The sequence below is a fragment of the Syngnathoides biaculeatus genome, chromosome 4 (assembly GCF_019802595.1).
Source record: "Syngnathoides biaculeatus isolate LvHL_M chromosome 4, ASM1980259v1, whole genome shotgun sequence".
Classification (NCBI taxonomy): Eukaryota; Metazoa; Chordata; class Actinopteri; order Syngnathiformes; family Syngnathidae; genus Syngnathoides; species Syngnathoides biaculeatus.
In genome coordinates this window covers 1,117,042-1,142,561 of record NC_084643.1, presented here as the reverse complement: position 1 = coordinate 1,142,561, position 25,520 = coordinate 1,117,042, and the positions used below count along the sequence as shown (strand labels likewise).

The 25,520-nt window shown below is 43.5% G+C and overlaps 1 protein-coding gene and 1 non-coding gene across 11 annotated transcripts in view; one reads left to right on the top strand and one right to left on the bottom strand.

Moving 5' to 3' along the window:
• Positions 1–25,286, top strand: part of sorbs3 (sorbin and SH3 domain containing 3) — a 32,895-nt gene extending 7,609 nt beyond the window's left edge. For 6 of the 10 annotated variants that reach the window (XM_061817123.1, XM_061817127.1, XM_061817126.1 and 3 more), the window contains 20 exons: positions 9,523–9,580; positions 11,104–11,277; positions 11,778–11,850; positions 11,994–12,103; positions 12,237–12,300; positions 12,655–12,693; positions 13,293–13,377; positions 15,161–15,272; positions 17,461–17,514; positions 17,597–17,725; positions 18,273–18,331; positions 19,326–19,396; positions 20,942–20,997; positions 21,093–21,139; positions 21,469–21,583; positions 21,673–21,798; positions 22,396–22,905; positions 23,021–23,106; positions 23,199–23,305; positions 24,348–25,286. In XM_061817123.1, the coding sequence (XP_061673107.1) occupies positions 9,523–9,580; positions 11,104–11,277; positions 11,778–11,850; positions 11,994–12,103; positions 12,237–12,300; positions 12,655–12,693; positions 13,293–13,377; positions 15,161–15,272; positions 17,461–17,514; positions 17,597–17,725; positions 18,273–18,331; positions 19,326–19,396; positions 20,942–20,997; positions 21,093–21,139; positions 21,469–21,583; positions 21,673–21,798; positions 22,396–22,905; positions 23,021–23,106; positions 23,199–23,305; positions 24,348–24,409 (2,137 nt within the window). In that variant the 3' untranslated portion in view covers positions 24,410–25,286. Of the gene's footprint in view, positions 1–2,013; positions 2,171–9,522; positions 9,581–11,103; positions 11,278–11,777; positions 11,851–11,993; positions 12,104–12,236; positions 12,301–12,654; positions 12,694–13,292; positions 13,378–15,160; positions 15,273–17,460; positions 17,515–17,596; positions 17,726–18,272; positions 18,332–19,325; positions 19,397–20,941; positions 20,998–21,092; positions 21,140–21,468; positions 21,584–21,672; positions 21,799–22,395; positions 22,906–23,020; positions 23,107–23,198; positions 23,306–24,347 lie in introns of those variants that run through there. The other 4 variants (XM_061817128.1, XM_061817134.1, XM_061817125.1 and 1 more) reach the window with 4 other exon arrangements.
• trnan-guu (transfer RNA asparagine (anticodon GUU)) lies at positions 16,886–16,959 on the bottom strand. The gene has a single exon. It is a non-coding gene; the product is annotated as a tRNA-Asn (tRNA).
• Positions 25,287–25,520: the final 234 nt, after the last annotated feature.

Below are 25,520 nucleotides of genomic sequence, written 5' to 3'. Positions count from 1 at the left end.
TTGACCCATCATATTTACACATTAAATTTACCAACTAGTTTTGGAATCAGAAATCAAGGTTTTTCAACGATTGTTGATGTTTGGTAACATAAAACTTCTTGCTTGCAATATATCAACGTCATCATTTATCAAATGACAGTTTGTAGTTTTGTTTCAAATTTTAACAAAAATCATGGAAGTTGGCGGCACGGTGGCTCAGCTGGTAAAGGGTTGGCCTCACGGATTCTGAGGTCCCGGGTTCAATCCCGGAGCCGCCTGTGTGGAGTTTGCATGTTCTCCCCGTGGCTGCGTGGGTACTCCGGTTTCCTCCCACATTCCAAAAACATGCAACATTAATTGGACACACTAAATTGCCTCTAGGTGTGATTGTCTCAATCTGCGATTGGCTGGCAACCAGTTCAGGGCGTACCCCACCTCGTGCCCGTTGACAGCTGGGACAGGCTCCAGCACTCCCCGCGACCCTCGTGAGGATAAGCGCCGATGAAATTGGATGGATCATGGAAGTTGATACATATGATTTGCCTTCGCGGGCCGCATCTGGGTTCTTGAGTTTGACACCTGTGTTGTAGCGGATCTTGCAGCTAATCTTGAATGGCAATGAAATAAATTGGAGATCTGAACATAACACGGATGTCCATCAGCTGATGGCTAAAGGTAACCTTCTACTGTAATTGAGGACACTGATGTAAGTCATCGGTTAAAAGTCATAAACGGACATGATTTGATGATTGCACTTTTGACTGTGACCCAGACAAGAAGCCCTTGCAATAAAGATTTACTGTTTAACGACCTGAAATGTGCTGAGTTGTAATACAGTTTCAATCTTAAGTCTGGATGTCCCCATTCAAGCCCCAGAAGGGAAGAAAAATGCCAATTCAGGACGCACTAGCGTGAGCGAAGACGGCGTGAACATGTGGGGAAAGAACACAGAAAGCCCTGTTGTGAACTAGGATGTGTTGTGACGCGTGGGGTCAAAGTGTAATCACCTCTTGCGTGATTTGCCGCAGAGTGACAAGGTGTTGGATGTGTTCACAGTGGGGACAAAGTCTGTTCATGGCGGGATGTATGTCATTACCCCCCCCCACCCCCGGGAGCAGACCCTCCTCGAGCCGCAGCGCTGTGCCGGCTTGTCTCTCGGCTGGTCCGGAGCCTCGACTACTTGGCAAAAACAAGCCCGCGAGGAGGGCAGGATCAGTACTGTAAATGGATATCTGGCCTTGGATAGCATCAGTAAGCCAGACCGCTGAATTATTAAAAATGTTGAAATCCTTCACTTTCTGCCTGTGGAACCAAACATAATACACAGAGAATGTTACAACAAACCAAAGTCTCTTGGATGTCTCGGGGTTTATTGGCCCCAGAAATGAAAGTACACCTGAGAAAGAAAGCAATCAGGATTGCGACGAGGTAACCGGATCACTCCGCCGGGGCACGGAGTTCGGAAGCGCAACACGGGGGGGGCAAGACAAAGCTCTCTGCGAGCTCGTTTTCAGGTTCTGCACACTAAGCGGGGGGTGCGGCTGAACTGGAAATCCAAGTTTTGGATTGAGCGAGCGGCAGTGGCGTCCTGCTGGGCGCATTCAAATCTGGGAGTTTGGAATGTGTAAACGTGCAACTTCTCTAAATTGCCACCAGAAGGACAAACTATCATCCAGTCCCTGTTTATTTAACAGCATGTTTGCGTGAGCTCATGGGAGACTTTGCTTTATCAAGAGGGGATGACGTGGCCGGGAGAACTGAAAGAACTCCCGTCGTCTGAGGCTTTTGGCCTTTACCCACGCACATACACACACAGACACGGAGGGGGAGTCAGAGGACAGATGAAGATATAAAGTCCTGGTGTCATGGAGTCACCGGGCAGCGACTGGGAGGCGGAGGTGATCAACTATTTTCATTGGCCTTTGGTTAACCCCAGGCCGTAAAATAGCACCTTATCACAACAATGGGGCTTCTCGGCGGGGTCAGGTGCCCCGAAGTGACAAGCCAAGAGCAGGATGCCTTTTGAGCGGGGTTGGGGGGGGGGCGCGAAGGGGTTGCTATGGTGAGGTTTGTCATCTGGGAAGTCTTCTGCAGAGGCATGCAGAGTGAGATCGAGAGAGAGAGTGAGAGCTTTTATTCTGACGAGGTCGTTTAGTGAGAGCGGCAAAGTTTTGCGGAGTCCAATTAGGCGGTGAGTACAGTTTTGTGTGCTGAAGATCACTTTGCATTGTGTGCTGTTTTTTTTTTTTTAATTATTTTTTTATAAATGTTGATAAACCTGTCTGGCCGCTTAAAACTGGCAGGATTAGAACACCTACTCGGGAGTGATTAAACACCGGGATGCTGCCGCGGAGCTCTTTTAATCATTCCTCACATCCACTGGACTGCCTGTTGGACATTGAAAAAGCAACTCAAAGGAAAAAGATTTCCCTAGATTGCTCTGTCAGATCAATTTCCTCTGGGCCTTCTGATCCCCTTTGTACTGTTACCGAGGGTCCTCCCGTCAACCCGCATGTGCGCAAAGCGCCGGCGTCTTTAGATCCGCGCGATGACAGCCGTGAAGATTTGTGACGTTTTCCTCAAGGTGTTGAGGATGTGTGGCGTCCTCAAATTGCTTCCACAAAGTTGCGACCGCCAGATTGTGGTTAGTTGTTTTTACGACGTTTCAGAGGCCAGGGATGCCCCTTTCGAGACTTACTGCGGAATGAAAATCTCACGAGTTGCAGTTTGCTTCCGGAGTACTGTAAATTGGCACTTGAGCAAGGCACTGAACCTTGTTAAGAGGAAAGAAATTCCCCTGGCACGGGTTCCATTGCATTTTCCAGAATTGCTCTTGAGTGATCAATCCAGATTGAATTCTGGAATAGGTTCCTGCCCCCGCCGTGACCCCGAACAGGATAAGCCGCACAGAAAAATTAATGAGTGGAAACCGTGGCCCGATCACATCTGATGGAAAATAAAAGAGCGAAAAGAAATTTTGCGCCCGGTGGAGCATTTGCTTTGTGCGTCCGTCTCAAGTTGAAAACTTCGGCGAACTCCGACTTCCTCCCGCATTCCCAAAACAATGAAAACTCTAAATGGTAAAATATTCTCGTTTATGTGCGCTGACGTTGACAGTCGAAAATGATTGAATGAATACATTTCCTGCAGTTGTGTAGTTTTATCTACCAGGTGGTGTAAATGCGCTCACTTCGGGGGATTTTCAGGGTTGTTTGTGTGTCGTTTTAGTGCTCGGATCGAGTTCCTCACAGGCTTCTTTCTGTTGACAAGAAAAACACTCCAGCCGTCCTGCGGTTCGCACCGCAGAAGCACCATACAAGGACATGAACTACTCCTCTCCTGATAAATGAGTGTATCTGCCAATAACTACATATCATAAACTTGCGCCGCAGATCCTTGTATGGGCTCTGTCCGTGTCGGTTAGCGCCGCGCAGTTTATGATCGCCTGTTCCGTCGGACCTCGGACACCTCTCGCATAACCGCAGCCTGACTCACCTCACATTTGGAAGTAAATGCCGTCACCTAACGGCCTGATTATCATCTCATCACTTTGAAATGCGGGCCGTCGTCACTTTTGCGACTATGTTAGGTCAGCTGCGTCCGCAACACTTTCTTGGTGATGATTTGCCGGTCGTGTTTTTACCTTTTGTGGCTCTTTGCTACACTGCGATTATGTTGAAATGAAATATATATTTTTGCACCGTTATAAAAGATCTTATGAGCTGCATTTGTAATTTTCTAATTTGTATAAAGTTATACAATGTACTTCTTTCCAGACCGGTGTGACGGTCTGAGCGCTCCCCCGTGCTGAAAAGTGTCCTTGTGATTAATGCGCATGCGTTACTAAGAGGGGAATTCTGGGTACGTAGCAGACGCTTACTGGAAAATCACCCGGTCTCATAGTTCCCCTTCTTCTACATAGAGGGAGCTAACATGCATTATAACCTAACCTTAAAACAAAAGTTGATAAAAAGATAGACACATATTTGTACATTCGCTGTGTTCTTTTTTTTGAGACGTTCACAGCGAACATGAACACTCAGCGACAAGTTGTCGAATGGCACATGTTGAAGCATGGATGGGGATGTTTCAGACTGGCCGTAAGTTGACAAAATATACGCGCATGGATTAATATATATATATATACACACACACACACAGTGACATTTCCTATTGGGTTGGCATTTGGAGTAAATCAAAACATTTTATTTACCTACAGTAAGTTCTACAACTGCTTTACATCCAGCAAAGGTTGTGTTCAATCTGCAGTGGGTACAATACTGTAAAATCGAGACCATCAAGGCATTCTTGGGGTGAAATCTGCTACCTAGTGCCCAAAAAACTGGTCTCAGCTGCAGGTCCACCAACTGGATAATATCCCAAAATGTGTAAGTAAAAATACCAATATCTGTACTGCTTAATATCAAAACATTGGTATTATGGAGACCCCTGATCGCAGGGCAAAGTTTATAAAACAGTGGTGAAGACGGCCATGGTGTACGGTTTAGAGACGGTGGGACTGAAGAAACAACAGGAAGCAGAACTCGAGGTGGCAGAAATGAAGATGTTGAAGTTCTCGCTCGGAGTGAGCAGGTTGGATGGGATTAGAAAAGAGCTCATTAGAGGGACAGCCAAAGTTGGATGTTTTGGAGACAAGGTTAGCGAGAGCAGACTTCGATGGTTTGGACATGTCCAGAGGCGAGAGAGTGAGTATATTGGTAGAAGGATGCTGAGGATGGAGCTGCCTGGCAAAAGAGCAAGAGGAAGACCAAAGAAAAGGTTGATGGATGTGGTGTGGGAAGACATGAGGACAGCGGGTCTTAGAGAGGGAGATGCAGGAGATGGAAAAAGATGACACGCTGTGGTGACCCCGAATAGGGGCAAGCCGAAAGGAAGAGGTTCAATGAAAACTATATGCATGAGGAAAAGTCGAGTGTGCAAGCCGAAAGGAAAAAAAAAAAAAAAGTTACTTTTATTAGTTGTGGATTTTTCTCGTCCCTTTACTAGAAGTGTTGTTTAATTATATACCAGTAGTATAAAGGGTAGGTCATACCTGAATATCAATGATATTGCCACCTTCAGGAACCTACCGTTAGCTTCATGGATCCTTCATGGGTCATGACTTCCAAGCATCAGATTGTGTGGAGTCGTTCCAACTGATGGAGTCAATGATTAACAGAGTCCAAGGCTTATCTTGTGGAGGAGTGATCAAGTTAACAGTTTTACCTGTCCCATTAAAAAATCTCAGATGGTTGCCTCAGCTCACATCATCATCACTTGGCTATGTGGATGATTAATGAATGGCAAGCTCCTCCTCCTGACCACAAATCATCAACTTCCCGGTGCCGCACCATCAAGTTTCAGAAATCTGGCAGTCAACACCGTGCATGTCATTAATTCTTTGTGTGGTCAATTTAGCAAGGTAGAACAATGAAGTGAATTCTGTGCTCAGGGGGAGGAGGGGGACTCTGACCCGATCACATCCTTCGCTAGGAGCAAATGGTTAGTGGTTTGATTGGCTGCGAAATGAAATGCAAACTCTCAACTCAAGCATTTGTCGACCCTTTTCATTGCATCAACGATTTCCTGTGATGTGATAAAATCGGGTGTGGCGATGAAGTCCACTGACCCGCTGAACCCGGCAACTTCTAATAATAGTCTGGTTCCTTATCTGGTTCTGCTTCAAGACTTTTTCGCAGCTAGTTTATGAGTCGCAATGCAGACGTGTGATTTAAAAGATTCTGCCTCTTGGATGACTCGAGTGGCGCTGTGTAGATTCGCGCTTGGGTTTCCTTTTGAAGTGTTTCCGAACATCTGGCCCGTCGCTTGAAGTGAGAGATTAAGTTTCCTGTAGACACAAGCGCATTAGCGTATTCCGTAGATCCTGGTCTTGCATTCCCCTGCGTTACGCCAAGAAAAACCGCGGCTGCTATTTGACAGATAGGAAGCAGGAAGTCTGGTTTGCAGGAACGATCTCCAACGGCTCATTTCATCTTCATCTGAGCCGCACCTGGCCCTTTTATGACGAGTTTTCTTTTCCGTGCTAAATACGGATCCAGGGGGTGGGAATAGATAATGCCCATAGTGGGGGATTAACGCGCCACGGCCTCTGCATCTGCTCTTGATACTCGGTCATTACGTAAGAATTCACCGCACATTCAAAGGCAAAACCAGAACCTCTGCTGTTTTTTAAGACACCGAGAGTTTCTTCTTCTTTTTAAATTTTAATATCCTTATTAGGAAGCATTAATTAATGCCCCAGAGGTGAACACGTCCAGTGCCGAATGCTGATCCCTGGAGAAATAAGACGCAGCTATTATAACGACAGTTTATTTGTAGCGATTCTACTTGGACTTTCAACATTGGAGGTTAATTGACTGCATAAATGTATAAAGCAGCAATATTTAATAATTTTTATTTACTAACTTCAAAATCCCTTTGATGCGCATCAAACAGAAGCTTCCGTATCTTTCACCTGCCTCCCTTTACTAATGACAAAGAGCATTGACCGTGGAGTTGTGGATTAGCGGTTAGCCTGTCAGCCTCAGGGTTCAGAGATTAGCGGTTTGAATTTCAGCTCTGGCCTTCCAATGTGGAATTTGCATATTCTGCCTTTTGCGTGGGTTTATTCTGTCACGAACCAACGGTGCGGGGGCGGACCCAAATGCAGGACTTCGAGGCAGAGGCATAATGTTCAATATGGTTTATTCCGGAAACTGGCCGATACCAAAAAGCAATCAAAAACGAGGCGGGGGCACAGAAATGGTAGGCTCGGCAGGATCCAAAAGACATACAGCAAGGTCCGAGGACTATGGGGCAAACTAACAAACTCAACAGGACATAATCAAATAAAAAGGCACAGAGTCGCTGTGACTAGGTTTACGCTAGCTTACCCGTAGAAGCGGAGAGTCCCACAGGCAGTGAATGCAACTCACTAACACAAGGCAACGAACTGGCAATGCCAGTGACAAAACTCCAAACTTAAATACATGGTGTAATTAGAGTCCGCATGGAAAACAGCTGTGGCCGGTGACAGGTGTTGGTGGTGACACCGTCCAGACTGGTAGCCAGGCCACGCCTCTCTTGGCCATGGTCCAGCCCTGCTCATGACATAGAGTCTGAGTACTTTGGCTTCCTGCCCCATTCCAAAAACCCGCATTTGAGGCCGGTTTCGTTCGCCAAAGTCTCTAAATTATCCGTAGGTGTTAATGTGAGTGAGTTTAGCATAGCAAGGGACCAGTCCAAGGTGTACCCCGCCTCCCTCCCAAAGTCACCTGGCATAATTCCTAACAAAGATGAACACAAGCGTAAACAAAGTGTCGCCACCATAACCATATGGTTGGAGTCCTGCATGAGGCAAAAAAGAAAAAAAAAGTGCCATATTTTGTATGGATTTAATTAAAATGAATATTATTTTTCCTTTTTGAACGAAAGCCGTGCTGGACGTGTGATTCCAGCAAGCCTTGTGCAGCCATTATTTTCTGCTGATGCCAGTGCGTTACTCATGCGGTCATGTCGGCTGAGAATGTGTCCAAAACATTGTCTACTGATTAAGATGCAGTTATGTATTTTGTGTGCATTGTTCTCTGTTGAACAGATAATGAGCTGGCTGCGATTGTCGTGGCCATTTGTCATCACCGAGCAGAAATGTTATTTTTTAAAAAAGTTCTTTGCTGTTATGTAACCGTGTTTATTAAGAGATGATGAGCCTGATAGCGAGATTAGTGTCTCCCCAAAAAACAAAAACAAAACACCGGACTCACGGGTTCTGTGCCGTCCGTGGCTGTTTTCACAGACTTGACCACAATCCTAATAGCTGAAAATTCCATGCGGAAAAATCATCAGTGCAAATTTTGTCGGACAGCCCCCAGCCTGTTGTGTTCCCACCCACACACGTGGACTTTCTTACCCATGCACATTTCTTACACCAGAAGAACTCAAATGGTCAATTGTCAAGAAATCCCCCAAATCAAGCCTGATCTGGCCTTCTCCGGGGCCTCTCTGTGTGCCGTGCTCTGTTGACGTCAGTCCTGAGCACCCTGACAAAGAACGACAGTTCGACCATAGAAAAAGGTTGGAATCACTCAAACAGGAATGTGGCCACTCCAGGGCCACACGTTTGCCACGGTAGACGACCGCCTCCCTCCCTCAGTCGCACAGTAATTGAAATTTAACAGGGTCACGTGATTAGAAGTGACTGCAATTCCCGGCCTACAGAGCGCACCTGGATATATGCCTCACCCAGTACATTTGTAAAGGAAATACCATTTGGTACATACATACAGTGCAGCTGTGTAAAAGCTGCAAGTTCCCACATTGAAACACGAGATATTTACAAATAAAGATGGTACACAGAGTTCAACAATAGCGCTGCCGCTCTAACGCTAGCGCCGCACTAACAGGGCCGGTTAAAAGAAAACATACCGGTAAAAATCACTGAGACACGGCAGTAACACGCTAGTGCAGTGCTAACAGGGCCGAACTGGTAAAAGTCACTTCCTCGGCACATATATTCCATCGATCTCACTCGTACCTTTTCCGCTCTAGTGCCCCCCTTGCGGCCGTTAGAAAAAACTGCACAAATTAGCCGCATCACCACATAAACCGCAGGGTTGAAAGCGTGTGAAAAAAGTCGCGTCTTATAGGCCGGAAATTACGGTAGTTTGTTTTCAGAAAGTGACCCGCTCCATTAGTCCATCTTGTTCTGTAACTGTTTGAAGTAGAAGAGATGTCATGGTGGGTTTTTTTTTTTTTTTTTTTTCTTCCTCCCCTACCAACAAGAAAATGGATGATGCTAAGTTTCCTCTGGAACACTGTGGGGCTAGATAATGGAACATTGTCAAGTCTGGCTGGATGTAAAACTTGATTTATGATGACTCCACAGTCAAGAGGTTGAAGGTTAAAAGAGGCTTGATTTCTGCTGCCAAGAATTCAGTACATCTGAACAGAAACCAAATCTGTTACAACGTTTCCATGCGGATCACTTTAACAAGACGTCCTTCTGGACATTTCTGTTGACGAATGTGACAAAAGTAACAAATGTACAACGTTGCGCTCTCCACGAGGGAGTAATAACAATGAACAAAATGTTAAAACCATCTCTGTTCACTATTTTGAAACAATGAAGGTCCTTTAATGATGTCACAAGTTGTCCAAAATGGCCTCAACATGAGAGAGTCTGAAGTCCTGAGACCGGCAAGATTCAAAACTTTGGATTTCAAGTTGATCTAACTAGGAAGATACATTTTTAAATGCTAACATTTTTTTTAATACTTTCAGCATGAAGTACAACATATGTCTTTACTTTTTATTTTTTGGGGGGGGTGTATTAAATATTTATTATTATGATCAACTGTAGACCTGTTACACTTATTTGATGATTTCAGTTTTGTCTGGTGTTTTTTTTTTTTTTTTTTTTTTTTTGGCACAAAATAGCTACCTAAAACTTTTAAAAAAACAAACATCTGATAGCATCTATTTTTAGCATTTAAAAATGCTTTGACGGGTATATTGACTAGTTTTTTTTTAATTGTTTTTCTGCAGTTACTTTTGGGGAAAATTTGCTGCGCAAGAACAGACGAGTGAGCACATGCAGTCGCAGGTAAAGTGTTTCTAAATATTGTTACAGATTTTTAAGCACACACCTTTTTATTCAGTTATATAACAAACTACGCACCTTTGAATGGTAGCACACTGAGTATCTTGTGTATGTAATACACTATATAAGTACATTTAGTTTGATCTGTTGCTGTATGATTTTGGGGGGGCTCAATTTTTTCTTCTTTTTTTACTTCATAATACCGACACAGTCTAATGAGAAGCAACGGCAGAGACAAATGTGATGAAAACAAACCAGAAAACCTCTGTGTGATATAGTACATATTTAAACCACTGCAAACAATGATAATAATAACGATATTGTTAAATGAATGCATATTTGAAAGTGTCAATCAAAACTGAATGTCTCTAAGCATAACACATTTTACGATAGAGTTCTTGCATTGCACCCCGTGGTATTGTGCTTAATGTCGCGGCCGGCGAGAGTTACGGCGCGCTGATGCGGCCGGGGAGCGTTCCCATGACCTCCGGCGAGCGCAGCGCCAGATTCAAAAGTTCCAATCGGGGAGTCAGGCTGGCCATCGTTAGGGGGCGGTAAAAAGATCGCCATGGTGACCGTAAGACGACAGCTAGCTCGCTGGACTGAGGTCTGAGGCGGGTGACCCCTTTGCAACCTCTCTTTCCCAGCTCCGTCTCTTGGCAGCAGGATGAGGGGCGGCCTGGTGAAAAGAGACTTAATGGGCTCCTAATGGGTCCTCTCCGGTTTCTGTGCGCCCTCTGCACCTTCAATGACTTCTTTCCGCACTTGTGGCAGAATGAGATGATGCAGTGGGTGGAACTCCACCGCCCGTTGGTCCTACTTGAAATAAATTAGGGCCCTTTCATCCGGTGTCGTTCTTCCATTATTGTCTAGGGAACGGTTCAATTCCAAACATGTTCACAAAATATCGCATGGATTTTTTTTTTTTTAACACAGGATGACGTGACAGCTGCTATGTACACTCATTGTTTTTCTTCATGCATATAGTTTTCATTGAACCTCTTCTTTTCCTTTCGGCTTGTCCCGATTCGGGGTCGCCACAGCGTGTCATCTTTTTCCATCTCAGCCTATCTCGTGCATCTTCCTCTCTAACACCCACAGTCTTCCTGTCCTCCCTCACAACATCCATCAACGTTTTCCTTGGTCTTCCTCTCGCTCTATTCCCTGGTACCTCCATCCTTACCATCCTTCTACCAATATACTCACTCTCTTGCCTGTGGACATGTCCAAACCATCTACAGTAAGTCTGCTCTGACCTATCCAACCTGCTCACTCCGAGCGAGAACCGCAACATCTTCATTTCTGCCACCTCCAGTCCTGCTTCCTGTTGTTTCTTCAGTGCTACCATCTCTAATCCGTACATCATGGCCGTTCTTGCCACTGTTTTATAGACTTTGGCCTTCATCCTAGCGGAGACTCTTCTGTCACATAGAACACCAGACACCTTCCGCCAACTGTTCCACCCCGCTTGGACCGGTTACTTCATTTCACTATAGTTTTCATTGAACCTTCTTTGCTATTTGCAGCTTGTCGACGAGCCTGGCTGTCCAAATGGCTTCTCGAGGGAGCCCGGGGGACTTTCTGGGGAGCACATCATAACTTCTCCAGATCTGACCCAAGAGGTGGTCATCTCCCCGGGACTGCCGACTCCTCCTCTCAGCCCCTTCGGAACAGCGAGACTTTCTTCCGGAGAGTTTAAGGTAGCCGCTGAAATGTTAGAGAAGTTTTCATCATCTTTTCTCAAGATGAGTCCCTCACCATGTGGACAAATGTAGTATCATAGTCTTCCGGAATCTTATTTACCCCACACAAGCCACCTCTTTATACCACCACATACTGTGTTTTAAATTACTGAATAAACAACACATGTGCATGTATACAACATTTCTTACCACATACATGGATTGAAGTGATCTTTTTTTTTTCTCTCACCTACGTGCATGTCGTCCCAACTAAGTATAAAAGCACAAGTTTTGAAAATATGTCTATGTATGTTTGCATACATAGACAAACGAGCATAACAAACCCCACGGGCTCCATCCGACCCACTGACCTCCTGGTTCCATGTTTGACACTTCTAATGTGTGTGTGTGTGTGTGTGTGTGTGTGTGTGTGTGTGTGTGTGTGTGTGTGTGTGTGTGTGTGTGTATATTACTGTATTACATTTTTTATTCACACTGATCATTCCGTCTATCCCAAGGCCTCAGATTTCACCGGAAGTGGACAATCTACTCCCAGCTTTGGATCATATTATGGGCCCTCACAGTCACACGGTAATAAAGTCTTATTTGATTTATTTTGGAGCATGTGGAGGAAAAAGCTACTTTTTCAACAAAATATTAAACAAACAAAAAAAGATCTTACAATGGGTAAAAAAAAAATGTATAGTAGTACTAACATGCAAGTTGTTGCCCAGGTGGGCTCACCAATGGGGTCCAGGGTTCTCCCACCAAGGAGGAAAGACTCATCAAATACTCGGGCATTGGCCCGGTGGACGAAACCGGGATGCCCATTGCCTCCAGATCGGTAAGATGAAAGAAAGTGTTTAAAACACTTTTGCAATTTTGATTTTGCAAATGTCGCTTTCAGTGTCATTTCATGCTGATTTGATGTGTCGCTGATCTGCTTCTGTCCGTCCTCCTTTCTCTCCCCCCACCAGAGTGTAAACAAGCCCAGAGACTGGTACAAGAGCATGTTCAAACAGATACATAAGAAGCCGGAGGGTACGATTGCGCCTTCTCCTCTTCTCACACAGTCGCTCTTGCCAGAATGCCTCTCAGAACAACATCATGACATTCTTTTATTATCCTTGTTATTAATGCCTTCCAGAATTCATGCTAGTTTGTTACTATAAACAAAAGACACTCAAAAATAAGATCAAGTAGAAGTGGTCACTGACATTTGTGCTATACTCACCTGAATTTGATGCGGGCGGTGTAGCGCACCAGAACTGCACTTTTGAGAATGGATGGGTTAAGTAGAAGTTCTGCTCACATCACGAGCCACAAAGTTATGTCTTTTGAAATAATTGTAGATGGAAATTACTAATGGTTTTGTTTGTTCGTCTATTTTTTTAGAATGTGAGCTTGAGGATTCAGACAGGTACTCGACTGGATGTAAGTGTTTCTTCTTCTTGGGATGGGCTTTTGACTAGATTTCTGTCGTCAACAGTGGACAAAATGAACCATTCATTTATTTTGGACATTTTTTAAAAATTCAATCTGCCCTGCGACTGACCGGCGATCCAAAGCTAGCTGGGATAGGTTTGTGAGGATAAGCGGCTCGGACATGACATGACATTTTTTTTCAATTGACTTGAGAATTTCCCCAAATGGTCTAAAATGTGCCCTGCAATTGGCTGTTGACGAGTTCAGGGTGTACCCCGCCTCTCGCTGAAGATAGCCGGGATAGGCTCCCGCACACGTGTGAGCCTCGTGAGGATAAGCGGTAAAGAAAACGGATTGATTGTATGGGCTGAACTAATTTCCGTGCCATTTGTGGATGTTTTCGAGGATGTTGTTAAACTTTCCATAGCTGACTTTAGTTTGGTGAGGCTAATGTTTTAGCACCTCAGCTGGTTACAACCAAATAATACGTCTTAAAGCCGTCAATGGCACTGAATGCATTATTATGACCGTTACTAGATTCTACCACATTTAACCTTTATTTTTTTCAATTCCTATTTATTTATAACTAACACCACATGAATCCGCAGGCCTGCAGTCCTCTGTGAAAAATGAGGATGAAGAAGGTGATAAATATCTCTTCAGGCTATCGCCTCATGGAGCCTTACCGGACTGGTGAGCTGATTCACAGTCACGCACAGCCGAACACATCCTCCCCGGCTCTCTGGCGCACACATGCCAATTACCAGTCTGTCTTATGGTCGTATTGCAGTAGTAGTAGTAGTAGTAGACAGGAAAAAACTGAGTCTTGGAGACTGGAGCGTGCTCTGACGCAGGCGAAGTCTGAAGTCTGTTTGAAAATTAAACATGTTAAACAGCCCGTCACAAGTCGGACTCGTGTATTTCAACCTTGAGAAAAATGAAACGCTACGAAAACAAAAATGTCACAAGTTTCTATAGTACAGCATATTGAGATACAGCAACAATAACTTTTTTGAATTTACAGTAAATTAAGTACCTTCTGCCATCTAGTGGACTAACATTTTACTCTCCTTGTCACAATGGCACTAACAAATGAACAAAGATCATTTTCAGGCCAGTTAAGTGAAATTGGATAATTTTCCATGGGACACTTGATGATCTCCCACATAAGCACAAATGTGCCACAGTGGCTGGCAGGGATGAGAATTTTCTGCGGATTCGCGGAATTCCAAGTTTTTTCAGCTGAAAATGTCATTTTTGTGAAACGTTTAAATCCGTTGAGATTTTTTTTTTTTTTGGGGGGGGGGGGGGCGCTACGGTTTGACACAGGGTGAGGCTGTGATCAAGACCGGCCGCCATCATCTATCGGCAATGCTCATCGTGAAATTAGTCACAACTCTGATAGCGGAAAACGGCATTGCTTTCTGTTTGCTTTAAATTTGGTGTTTATAATAACGACAACATTTTGATTTCCGGCAGCATTTTGGCAGTATTTCACTGGTAATTTCACTCTGATGTTAAAATTTCATAGAGAAGCATTCTCTTTACTACGGCATAGTTATAACTTATAGACATACGTACGCATACAGTATGTTATCGAGTTGTCTGCACGTTTGCCAGTATGGCGAAAGTCTTGGAGGGAAAAGATGAAGATCGTGCCAGGGAAATTGATAAAAACCACGGGCTAAAAAATTTTTCAGATTTGGCATGGCTTGAAAAAGGTATAACCGTGCAGATATTAACGAAAACTGTATCAAAATGTTTAACCGAACGCATACAAAAAGTTAACTTTCCCGGCAAAGTGCTGTGCACTCTGTGTTATGATATGATCAATTATGGAAGCCGAAGAGAAAAAAATATGTAGATCACGCATTTTATCGCTTACTTTGATAAGCAAATTACTTATGTACTTATTTCTAAACTATAACTTGTAAGTGTACTAGCCTATTTGATATAAATTTCACTGTCTATATTTTTACATCTTAAGTTTGGCAAAATTATTTTGGTTGTTTGGACTCATATTTTAAGTTTTTAAAATGTTATGATTGCCCTGTATTTACACTGTTAGAAGTAACCAGAGGTCACCATTTAAAAGTGTGTTTTATAAAAACATTTCGTGGCCAAATGGGGCGCACCCTCCTTTGAAACTCCCCGAACGCAGACATTTTCAGTGTTTTTCCAAATTGGTCATTCTCATCCCTGGGTTGGGGTCACTGGACGAGATTAAGTTTGTTGGCCAGACGTGATTTTCGTCTTTATCTTTTTTTTTTTCCTGAATGTGTTTTGCGAGATAGCGTTGCTTTCTCTGACTGCAGGTGACAATTAAAGAAAGCTCACGTTCGTGTCAGGAGGAGTAGGGGTGTGCGGGGGTGGTGGGCTGCAAGTTGGGATTTGTTGTTGCAGCGCTTACAATAAGGCAATGATTAAGTTTTGTGTTTGTGTGTGTATGTGCGCCCATTCGTGTGTTACGTTTCAGGAGCCAGAATGTCAGACAGCTGTCAGAGCCAGGGAAGCAGCAGCCTAAACCCAAAAGCATATTTGACTTTGAGCCTGAAAAAGATGTTTCTTCTGTAAACTTCAGCAGCCAGGTACAGTGTGTAACGTTTGTAACCAACTGACCACTTTCCGTGTTTTCTGCCCGATTCCTTAACGGAGCAATACGCTGTTTGCTTTCTTTTCACAACAAGGTAATGAGTAACTTGGGGTTTACTATTGGTCCTATTCAAAAGATCAAATGAGCTTTGTCCATTCTTCATCTTCGAATTTCCATCAGGGTTTCTATTGAGCGCAGTGGCAGATAAGTCTCCTTTGTCCGAGGACAGAGTTTATGCTCTTTGCTCCGTTAGTGCGATATAAAGACCCGTGCATGTAATCCCAAGTACAAGGAATCTTTATCCCCGCCGCCCTTGTGATCTGTATTACGGCCTTAACCTTTTGAGGTGCGGCGTTTCCTTTCGACGACCAAGAGCGTCTGAGGCAAACTGTGCACGAACCGTGTCGGGTGCTCCACGTCGTCTTTATAATCTGTGAATGAAGTGCGGATGGCACCAAGCTGGGAGGAAGCCCTCGGCATACAATTAGGAAGGTTCTGCTTTTTGCCAGCTTAGACTTTTATAGCCACACTTGGTAGAATTGAAAGCAGATGGAAACGTGGCTTTATTTGAGCTGTGGTAATGCATTCATCTGAAAAACGTTACTTTCATGAGTGCGTAAATTCAAAACTATTACCCGTTTTATTAATCACAACGTAAACAACTTTTAATAGTACAAAACGTGCCTTCATCTGTTTCAGACTTAGCAATGTGTTGTAATGTCATATGTTGTAATGTTTTGTGTTGATGTATGGAAGTATCTCTGGGCAAAAATGGACACATGTTTTTAAACTACCTTACATGTGTATTATAGTCTGTATATCCAGCATTTTAAATAACAGGTTGGGATATGCTCCAGCTCACCTGTGACCCTAATGAGGACAAGTGTTGTACAAATAAAGGTCCTTGCTTTCTCGTCAATCATGAGCCGTTTTAATATTATTAGATAATATTGAAAACTACACAAGTCAACGGTGACGATGCAGAAAAGTAAAAACACTTTTAAATAAGACTGATTCTCAATTGAAGATTAAAATGAACGTTACACGAAAACACTGCAAAAAGCGATAAAATATTAAAGATTTTATTGTGCAATCCGGATATTCAATCATGCAATTCATAACAGCATTTTATTATTAATCTAACAATCATCCACACCGTCTTCAAACTATTGCTCCATGACGCACCTTTTTCCCTCCACTATTTATTTTTCATTCATTCATGTGTTCATTCATTCATCACAATGCTGTTTTATATCAATAGGGGAAGAATCTGTAAGGCAAATTGGGTGCAATAGATAACCAAACTTCAAATGTAGGCATTCACACAACATTATTGCAAGTTTAAACTTTTTTTTAATACATCTAATCGTTAAAATGGCTTTGTGTACTTTGGTGAATGAATTTGTCACCCAGCAGCTTGTCTGCAAGAAATTAAAGAGATTTCATGACATCACTGTAAAGTTAATCATGTAGCCTGAAGATGGTCGTACATTATACTTATATATTTACCTATGAACAATTGGCTATTCCGGTGTATGGTGTATTTTTTTTAAGACCATCTCGAATGGAACAATTGCTGACAATTTAGAGCCAACGGTCAAAAGGCAACGTCCCTGGGTGGGCTCGAACCACCAACCTTTCGGTTAACAGCCGAACGCGCTAACCGATTGCGCCACAGAGACATGTTGTGACTCAGGCAGACAACTGGACCTACCACATTCATGCACGAAGCAATTGACTGCTTTAGCAAATATGAAGTTATGATTAGTAGTAGTTTTAGTATTGCTAAATTTGTTGTATAGATCATAACAGATGCAAAAGCACAGACAGAAGAGAGAGGTCACAAATTTAATTCAACATTCTCTAAACATCTTCAATGCACATCTGTTCGGTGTTCTCTAAAAAATATACGGCTGAACGGCAAAATTCACATTTCCTATGAAATGTGCCACTTGCATGACTTTTTGTGACTATTCCAAACTTCCAAACAAAATTTTTGATGCCCAGCAATGCCAAGGCAATGTTTATAAAACATTCAGTGTCATTTTTGTCTCGTGATAAAAAAAAACATGAAGAGCATGTTGAAAAGGTTTGTTTAAATACCAAATTGTGTTTGAACGTTTCATGCTTTGAACATCTGGGAAATGAAATCAATTAATCAATTGATTTGTTTCTGTCTGTAGGGTTACCGGTCGCCCACGAAACATCCGGACAAGTCAAAGTCTCCTTCAGTTGAGGTGAGCGATCCCCTGGTTTAATATCGTGAAAACAATTTTAAAACGACCTACGCCAACTGTGACGTCGTCGCCCGGGGCTCAGGCCAGTCTGGTCTCCGAACTGAGTCGTTTTGAGGCCGAGTTGGACTCGGACATCCAGGGCCTGGAAAAGAGACTGTCCCAGAAGCAGCGGCAGAAGCAACAGCAACAGCAGCGTCAAGGCTGGGGTGAGGTACTGAGCCCTCCCCCGCCCCACCACCTTGCCCCCAAACCCACCTTGACCGTCTTAGCTGAGGAATCCCTCCTTAGCCGTCGCCAAACTCCCGACCCCTCCCGTCGCCGCTGTCTGAGCCTCACTGCCGTTTTTTGTGCGTCCCGACCCGGATGACGGCTAAAGAATCGCCACCCCTGTCTTGCACGTTGACTCATCTGTGAAATCATTTGCCTGCAAACTCCCCACCCTCCCCCTCCCGCGCCCGCCTCAGCCAAGTTTGACGTGCGTGCCGTAATCAGCCGCCGCGTCCGCGGTTCGCCGCCGTGCTGATTGCGTCGATGTCACCCACCCCGCCTGCGTGCCTGACACATCTTGCATGAGCTGTTTGTGAATGTTGTGAAATCACTTGTTGATGGGGGGGGGGGGGGTTGATTTCCAACTCCCCCTGGGAGTGGTCAGCACCACCGTGTTGCGGAAAGAATTCCTCCACGCTGGGAGGCGGTGGAGGCTGCAGGGAGAAAACTTTGACTGGAAATAATAATCATAATAATCACTCTACTTCCAGGAGACCAGGGCCGGGGGGGACCCAGTGACTGCTGCAAGGGCTGCAAACACCAACTACAGGTCTGTAACCACTTGACAAAATATATTCGCTATAACAACAGTGGCTTTATATGAAAATCCTGAGCAAAAACAAGCATTGTTCTTACTAATCTTCCAGTTTTTGTTCAAAGTTATGTAACTTTTTATTACGCTAACTAATGTGAAACTTTTTGAGTTGTTTTGTTTTGCAAATGAATTGTCAGCTAACATTTTAATGTGGGTGTTTGTAGTTGTTTTTGGTCATCTGTGCCAAAGCAAATAAACAGAAATTCCAGTTTAGTCTGAAGACCAGGATGAAAAATCACATAAAACAAAAATCAGATTCTTCTCCTTTAGCACTTTTTGTCCTCCCCAAAAGAAGGTCAACAAGGTTTAAGTACAGTGCATTTTTTTTCATACTTCAGTCGACATTCCACATTTCTAACCGTGCGTGTTATGCATTTTTGGAAGATTCTCACTGTTTTTTGCCGTGTCGGGTTCACGGGCGTCGACTTTTTACGGCTTTCGGAGTTCAGCGGCATTATTTAAGCAGCCTCTTTGTTTCCGAGGACGTGTGGAATGACGAGATGAAGTGAGAAAAGTACTGCAGTGTTTGTTTTTTTTTTTTTTTGCATCCTGTTACACTGACAAGTTTAGTTGTGAGCATGTGCAGCTGTTTGTTTGCAAAGCAATTTAGAAATACTTAAACCTTCAATCAAATACGAGTTTCTGAGTGCTTGAAGATGATTTAATGAAGTTACTAAATGCCTCTCGAATGGATGAACAGCAAATGTTAGAAAATAAACAAGGATACCACTGAGCTCCCCATTATTTATTTTTAAGTAGAAATGTTAAAAAAAACGTGCGTAATTTCCTGTTTTGATAAATTGGCACAACAAAAACGTCCACACACAAAATAATTAATCTTTTATTAACTTGCATTGTGCTCATTGTACTGCGAAGTCAATAAAGCAAATAATTAAAATACAGATAGCCGAACAACTGACTTCCCTCGTATTTCTCCATTTCTGTTCAGCACTCCGTCGGCGCCAAAGCAGCCCACCCGTCACTCTGGTGGCCCCTCGTCAGTCTTTGCCCCGACGTTTGGTAAACAACATTCTTTGTTCGTGTCAGTCTGCAAGAATGTGTTTATTGTTTAATGAGCTGTTGATGCCAGTCGCCCGTTTGTTACGGGAGGTTATATCAAGCCCTGCTCTTTAAAGAAACAATGTTTTGCAACACGAGACTGGACACACCAAATGAGCTCTTCAGAGACCTGCTGGAATCGTCTTGTAATGTCATGTAATTGTGTGATGTTGCCTCTTTTGTTTGGGGCTCAGACTCCTCAAGGTTTAATGGACCTTTCCGATGGCAATCTTAAGCTCCGCCCCCTTAGCCATGTCCCACAAGATTCCAAAATGGCGATTGACCAGAACATGTTTGAAGTTGATTCGCTATCGCGTATTCCAGATAATATTGGGGTATGGTTTTGTTTTGCCAAATGCGTCAAACTTGTCCAACAGAGTTCTACAGAGAGGTCTCAACTAGTTCACGCAAGGATATGTACTCGGAATTAAGATTTTGGACAGAGCAGGACGCAATGTCAGAGTTACAGGGAAACGTTGGCAATCGATGCAAAAAAAGTTTGACACCTCACAGACTTCATATTGAAATCCAACAGGATAAAATTGTGGAATTGTACAGCGCATGTAAAGCAGGTTGAGTACTTTTTACTTGCAAAGATCACGAGTAATATCATTGTAGTCTTTATAAGTGAGTGGGTGTATTAATTTGACTTGGCTTGTAATGGAAACCAGTGCCCTGTCTTAAAAGTCCGATGTGTTACAAATATGCAAATAGACATTAATCTTGCATGACATGGCGCATTTACGCATCACTAACCCGACTCTTTGGCATAAAACATAGCACACTTCATTCAGCAGGTCAGTGATACACTAACAAAGTGAAAGTTGTTCTCCTGCTTTGTAAAGCATTTATAATAATTCAATCTTTCTTCTCCCTTGCTTACCTTCGAACATACAGCCTTGTGTTTGTTGATATTGTTCACATTGAGTTGTACGTGCCGTCTTCCGTGAACCTTAATCCATCACCGACACTTTGTCAACAGTGTTTTAGGCATTGGAAAATGAATCAATCTAGCCGGATAGCTCATCAGAATCGCATGTTCCCCAAGCGCATCTGAGGACCGTTTTCTTCGTAACATTAAATTTTCCAAGCGCACGCTACTGACAACCAGCATTGCTTATGGGACAACATGGCTAGAGGGGTGTGTCAAGCCATGGGTTAAGACAATGCGGCTATCTGATTGGCTATTATTGTTCGAGTGATTGACAGGTCAGAAAGGTCCATTGCTGTCTTGGAAGAAAAAAGATGCCTGAATACTAGTATGTGGGTTGGGAGGAGGAAACTTTGGAAAAGAGGAAGAACTGCCCCATCATACTTACTTGAGATTCACTTCAACCCATTTATTTCCCCGTTTTAGTTATGAGATCATCCAAATTACTTCACCTCAGTTTTGAAGTTGCTTTTCTTAGAATTGTAATACAGGACATAAATGACTTTTTATCCTCTACTGGAGATAAAGGACTTTTAATGCTGTACTAATCCTGTTGTATGATGACTTTGCCCTAGATCAACGTTCTCCCAACGACACAATGGAGCGCTCACCTAAGAAAGACGAAAAGAAGGTCGATCCTTGTGGAAAGCATCACTCCTAGTGGACTGTTTGCACTTTTGTCATCTTGTTTTTCAATGAAATCTCAAAGTCGTTGTGTATTTTCAGATGAAAGCAGCTCGGGTCAAATTCGATTTCCAGGCTCAGTCTGCAAAGTGAGTTAGCACATTGATCTGGTTTGATTTAAAAACAAAAAAAAAAAAGAAAAGAAAATGAATAAAGCACAGGGCGGCACAGTGGATCAGCTGGTAAAGTGTCGGCCTCACAGTTCTGAGGACCGGGGTTCGATCCCTGCCCCGCCTGTGTGGAGTTTGCATGTTCTCCCTGTGCCTGCGTGGGTTTTCTCCAGGGATTCCTGTTTCCTCCCACATCCCAAAAACATGCAACATTAATTGGACACTCTAAATTGCCCCTCGGTGTGACTGTTCTTTGTCTCAATGTGCCATGTTTCTCATGTTTCTTATCCCGTTCATCTCCCACGCAGGGAGCTCACTTTGCACAGGGGCGACATCGTATACATCCACAGGCAAGTAGACACCAACTGGTTTGAAGGAGAACATCACGGTAGAGCGGGCATCTTCCCCACCACATATGTGGAAGTAAGAAAGAAAAAAGAAAAAAAGATTTCACGCTGTTTTTCTCTGTCCTTTCGCATCGTTAAGATGAGCTTTTAAATTTCCCGTCGCAGATTGTGCCTCCATCCGAGAAGCCAACGCCGATCAAGCCTCCCTGCATGCAGGTGCTGGACTACGGCGAAGCTGTCGCACTTTATACTTTCAATGCTGACCTTCCGGTTGAGCTTCCCTTTCGAAAAGTGAGTTCCAGTATGCGAATTGTGCATCCTGTACATTCGGGTCGTGTTAGTGTGCTTTTTCTTGCATCATACTTTCATATCCAGCATCTCTTTCTTTGAAAAATATGACAGAAATTACTAGAATTGGGGTAAAAAAAAAAAGTTAGGTTCTACACTACTTGGATTTTAAATCTATAATTTGTTCTTTATCATTCATTATGATGATATATGAAATTTTATCTGCTGAGGTGATTTTCTGAGAATCATGAAGCACCTCTGCTTATTGTACATTTTGAGAACTCACATAATCGGTCAAGGCGGCACGGTGGATCAGCTGGTAAAGAAGATGTGATCAAGAGCTTGGTGCTCGGCATATGAAGGCTTACAACAGCAGTTTGCGACATTTCCATGTAAATGATTAACTGCGTTCAACCGCTTGTTTTGGTAGTAAAATACAGTGAGATAATCTTCAACTTCGTTTTTTTTTTTTTTTTTTTTACGTGACAGTGACTTTTGCATGTTATCCCCTCAAATATTTTGCTTTTGTCACAATAGCAATAACTTGAATGTAAGGAATGTTTTTTGTTCTTCTATTTTTTGTCCATTCTTGTCTTTTAGGGGGAAGTAATAAGCATTACGAGATGCGTCAATGACAAGTGGCTGGAGGGGAGGATCTCGGGGACCAACCGCAGCGGCATCTTCCCCGCCAGCTACGTTCAGGTCAACAAGATGCCCCGCACCAAATCCTGCGCGGACGACTTCTCAACAAGCCCCGTGTCTCCTTTGTGCCCTGGACCTCAGAGTCCGGGGCGTCCGCTCCACTCGCCTTGTCTGCGGTCGCCGCTGTCGCCGTCCAGCCCCGCATGCATCAGCCCCAAAGGAGAGCACTCCCCCCGCAATCCTTCGTCACCTCTGCCTTCCGGTGCTGTCCCACACTTGCACTCGCCTGTGCGGTCACCTCTGTCCAAAGAATCTGCCAATCGGTGGTCCCATAATTCCTCCAGCCCAGCTTCACTTGCAGACCAGAATAATTTCAGCTCCGCGTCACCTTCTGCTCGGTCCTCAGCATCTGCACATAGCACAGAAGGGCCCATAGTGAACACTCCTCGATGCAATGATTCCTCACAGGTCTGCTCTCACCACCTCTTGTGGAAACTCACAGCATTGCCACATCGGAGAAAACTTGGCTTGTTTTTATTGTCGTATACCTGGCTGACAGCATATTTTTATTTTTCCTTTCTAGGGTGCGTTCCCTATTCCCAGCGCTAACTTACCGCGACCCGCTCAAGCGGCAAACACCGCCGGCTCCACAGCGGTGCAGCGTAAACCGTAATACAGCGCACTGGTTCAATTTTAGCACAAGTAAAGAAATTTATACAGTTTTGTAACCGTATGGAATTTGCGGTCCCGCGTTCCTCCAGGTATAAGGCTGTCTACAACTACAAACCACAGAATGCAGATGAGTTGGAGCTTCGAGAAGGCGATGTCGTACAAGTCATGGAGAAATGCGATGATGGCTGGTTTGTAGGTGAGAATATCAAAAAGGCAAACGAGTTCACGTTGCAATCAATAAACATTGTGTAAGTGCAACCATCTAGTGGCCAGTGTTAAGACTTCAGTCACTGGCACAATGAGGCTTTATTAAAGGTCAACTGTCATGCCTATAAACATTCTAAAATAGGTATTTTAATGACAAATACATATAACATTATTTACTTCAATATCCATACAAAAAAATAAATATGAGCAGAGAGCGGGTCATCTGTGCGCAAAGTTGCGGAAGTCTCATTCGACATCCAAGTGGTAGCCATATTGCCTGCACCCTCTGTTCATTACGTCACACCGCGACATTCGCCATTGAAAACGCGCTGTGCCACCTACTATGAGACAAGGACGCTCTTCTCAAAGAAGACAACATCTCACAATCGAGTGAAGTGACCGGGGCAATATTACCCTAGAGTTTTGAGCAATATTTAGATGATATGCGGATCACTTCTAACTAACAACAGACTCCCAGACAGTATGTCTCACCCACCCCAAACTATTATTTTTTTTTTACTAGCTGTATACACACCTACCTATCATTTGAAACCCACGAAGCTCTCGTTCTTTGCACCTGTGCAATCCATTTTTCACGGCAAACCAGGTCTTTTGGAAAAGTATGAAGAGCGAATCCATCCTCACGAGTGTTCGAACAATACCCAGCGATAGAACGAGCCGGCATTTTGGCTTACAAGAAGGAACAAAGAGCTACCTTCTCGCAGGTAAAACTAATGGAAACATACGAGCCCACCTGAGTGCGCTGCTGCTGTTAACGTCACTTCCTGCTTCTTCTCCAAAACAAATCCCTTGAGAGGATTTTCATGGCGGGAGTTACAAAATGGATATGTCAAATCATTTTTTCTGGTGGAAAAAAACGGATGGGTCCATACCGGCTGCCGTGTTCTTCATTATTAACATACTAAAAATCATGCATTTCATGACAGTTGACCTTTAATTTCCTGTGTGTATGTATATCTATATTTTTCCTGTTATATAATAATACCTATTCTCAAATATGTATGCTCCAGGTACGTCAGAAAGGACTCACGCTTTTGGGACTTTTCCTGGGAATTACGTGACACCTGTTTAAGCATCTTGTTTGACCACATTCACACTCATGGATTCACAAGAGCTCCACTGCCAACCCGCCCCCCCTCACCGCCACCCTCATCACCTCCCTTAAGACAGGCCAGGCATGCTCCCCACTTTTCTGCGCCCACAAATGAATACAGGAGAAGTCCTCACCTCCGCCGCATGAGCGCATGAGTGTGTTGCACTGGCTTCATTATTACACGACCACCCAGCATAAGAAAGACTGGATTCTGAATACGTGGGAAGAATTAATGATTTTTTTTTGGTCCCACAATTATTTTGCACTTTTGTATTTCTTCCCAAAATGATGACTGTTCTTTCTAATGTTCTGCAATCAGCCGCCACAGACCACCCTGTGAATTTGATGTGAATTTCTAACATTTTGTGGACTCGATGACTAACATTTCCATCAAATGTCTGTCCCAGATTATTTTTCAGATCTTTGAAGAAGTTGGAAGCAGCAACTCGAACCTCTCGAGAGAAGTTAGAAAGGGAAAATATGTGCCATTAAGAGTTTTATCCATCCACAAGCGTATTCAGAAAAGCAGTTTCCTAGCACATGCACTCATTTCTTCCTATCAATTGCTAAATGTCTAATTTTTGGGGGTATTTTCAGAGAAAAACAGAAACAGGAAAAATGACTAGTCTAATAGTTAAATACAAAAGTTGTATTTCATAGTTGTCTAACCCCAACCCATGTCTGTTTCGCTCATTTGTCTTTCCTGCTTTCAACCACAACACAAACAATCCCTTTTCAAATTGTTTTTGGAAAAAGAAATCATGACATCATCACTGTAAAATTAATCATCGAGTCTGAAGAGGGTTGTACAGAGTGTAACCTGTTCTAAAATAAAATCCCAAAGTGTAATATACAATTGCCTGTGAGTTATTGTTTTTTCCGGTGTATGGTATTGTCGCTGTGGTAGTTTTGTTCAGCCATTAAAGCAGTGACTCCCAACCAGTGTGCCGTGGGAAATGATCAGACTTCCATTAATTGGCCAAAATATTATTTACAACCCAAAAAAATGTAGCTTTGTTCATCTATCTATGGCAGCAGTGTATAAAGACAGACAGAACAAATAAATGCTTTTCTATCAGATGGCAGAAAG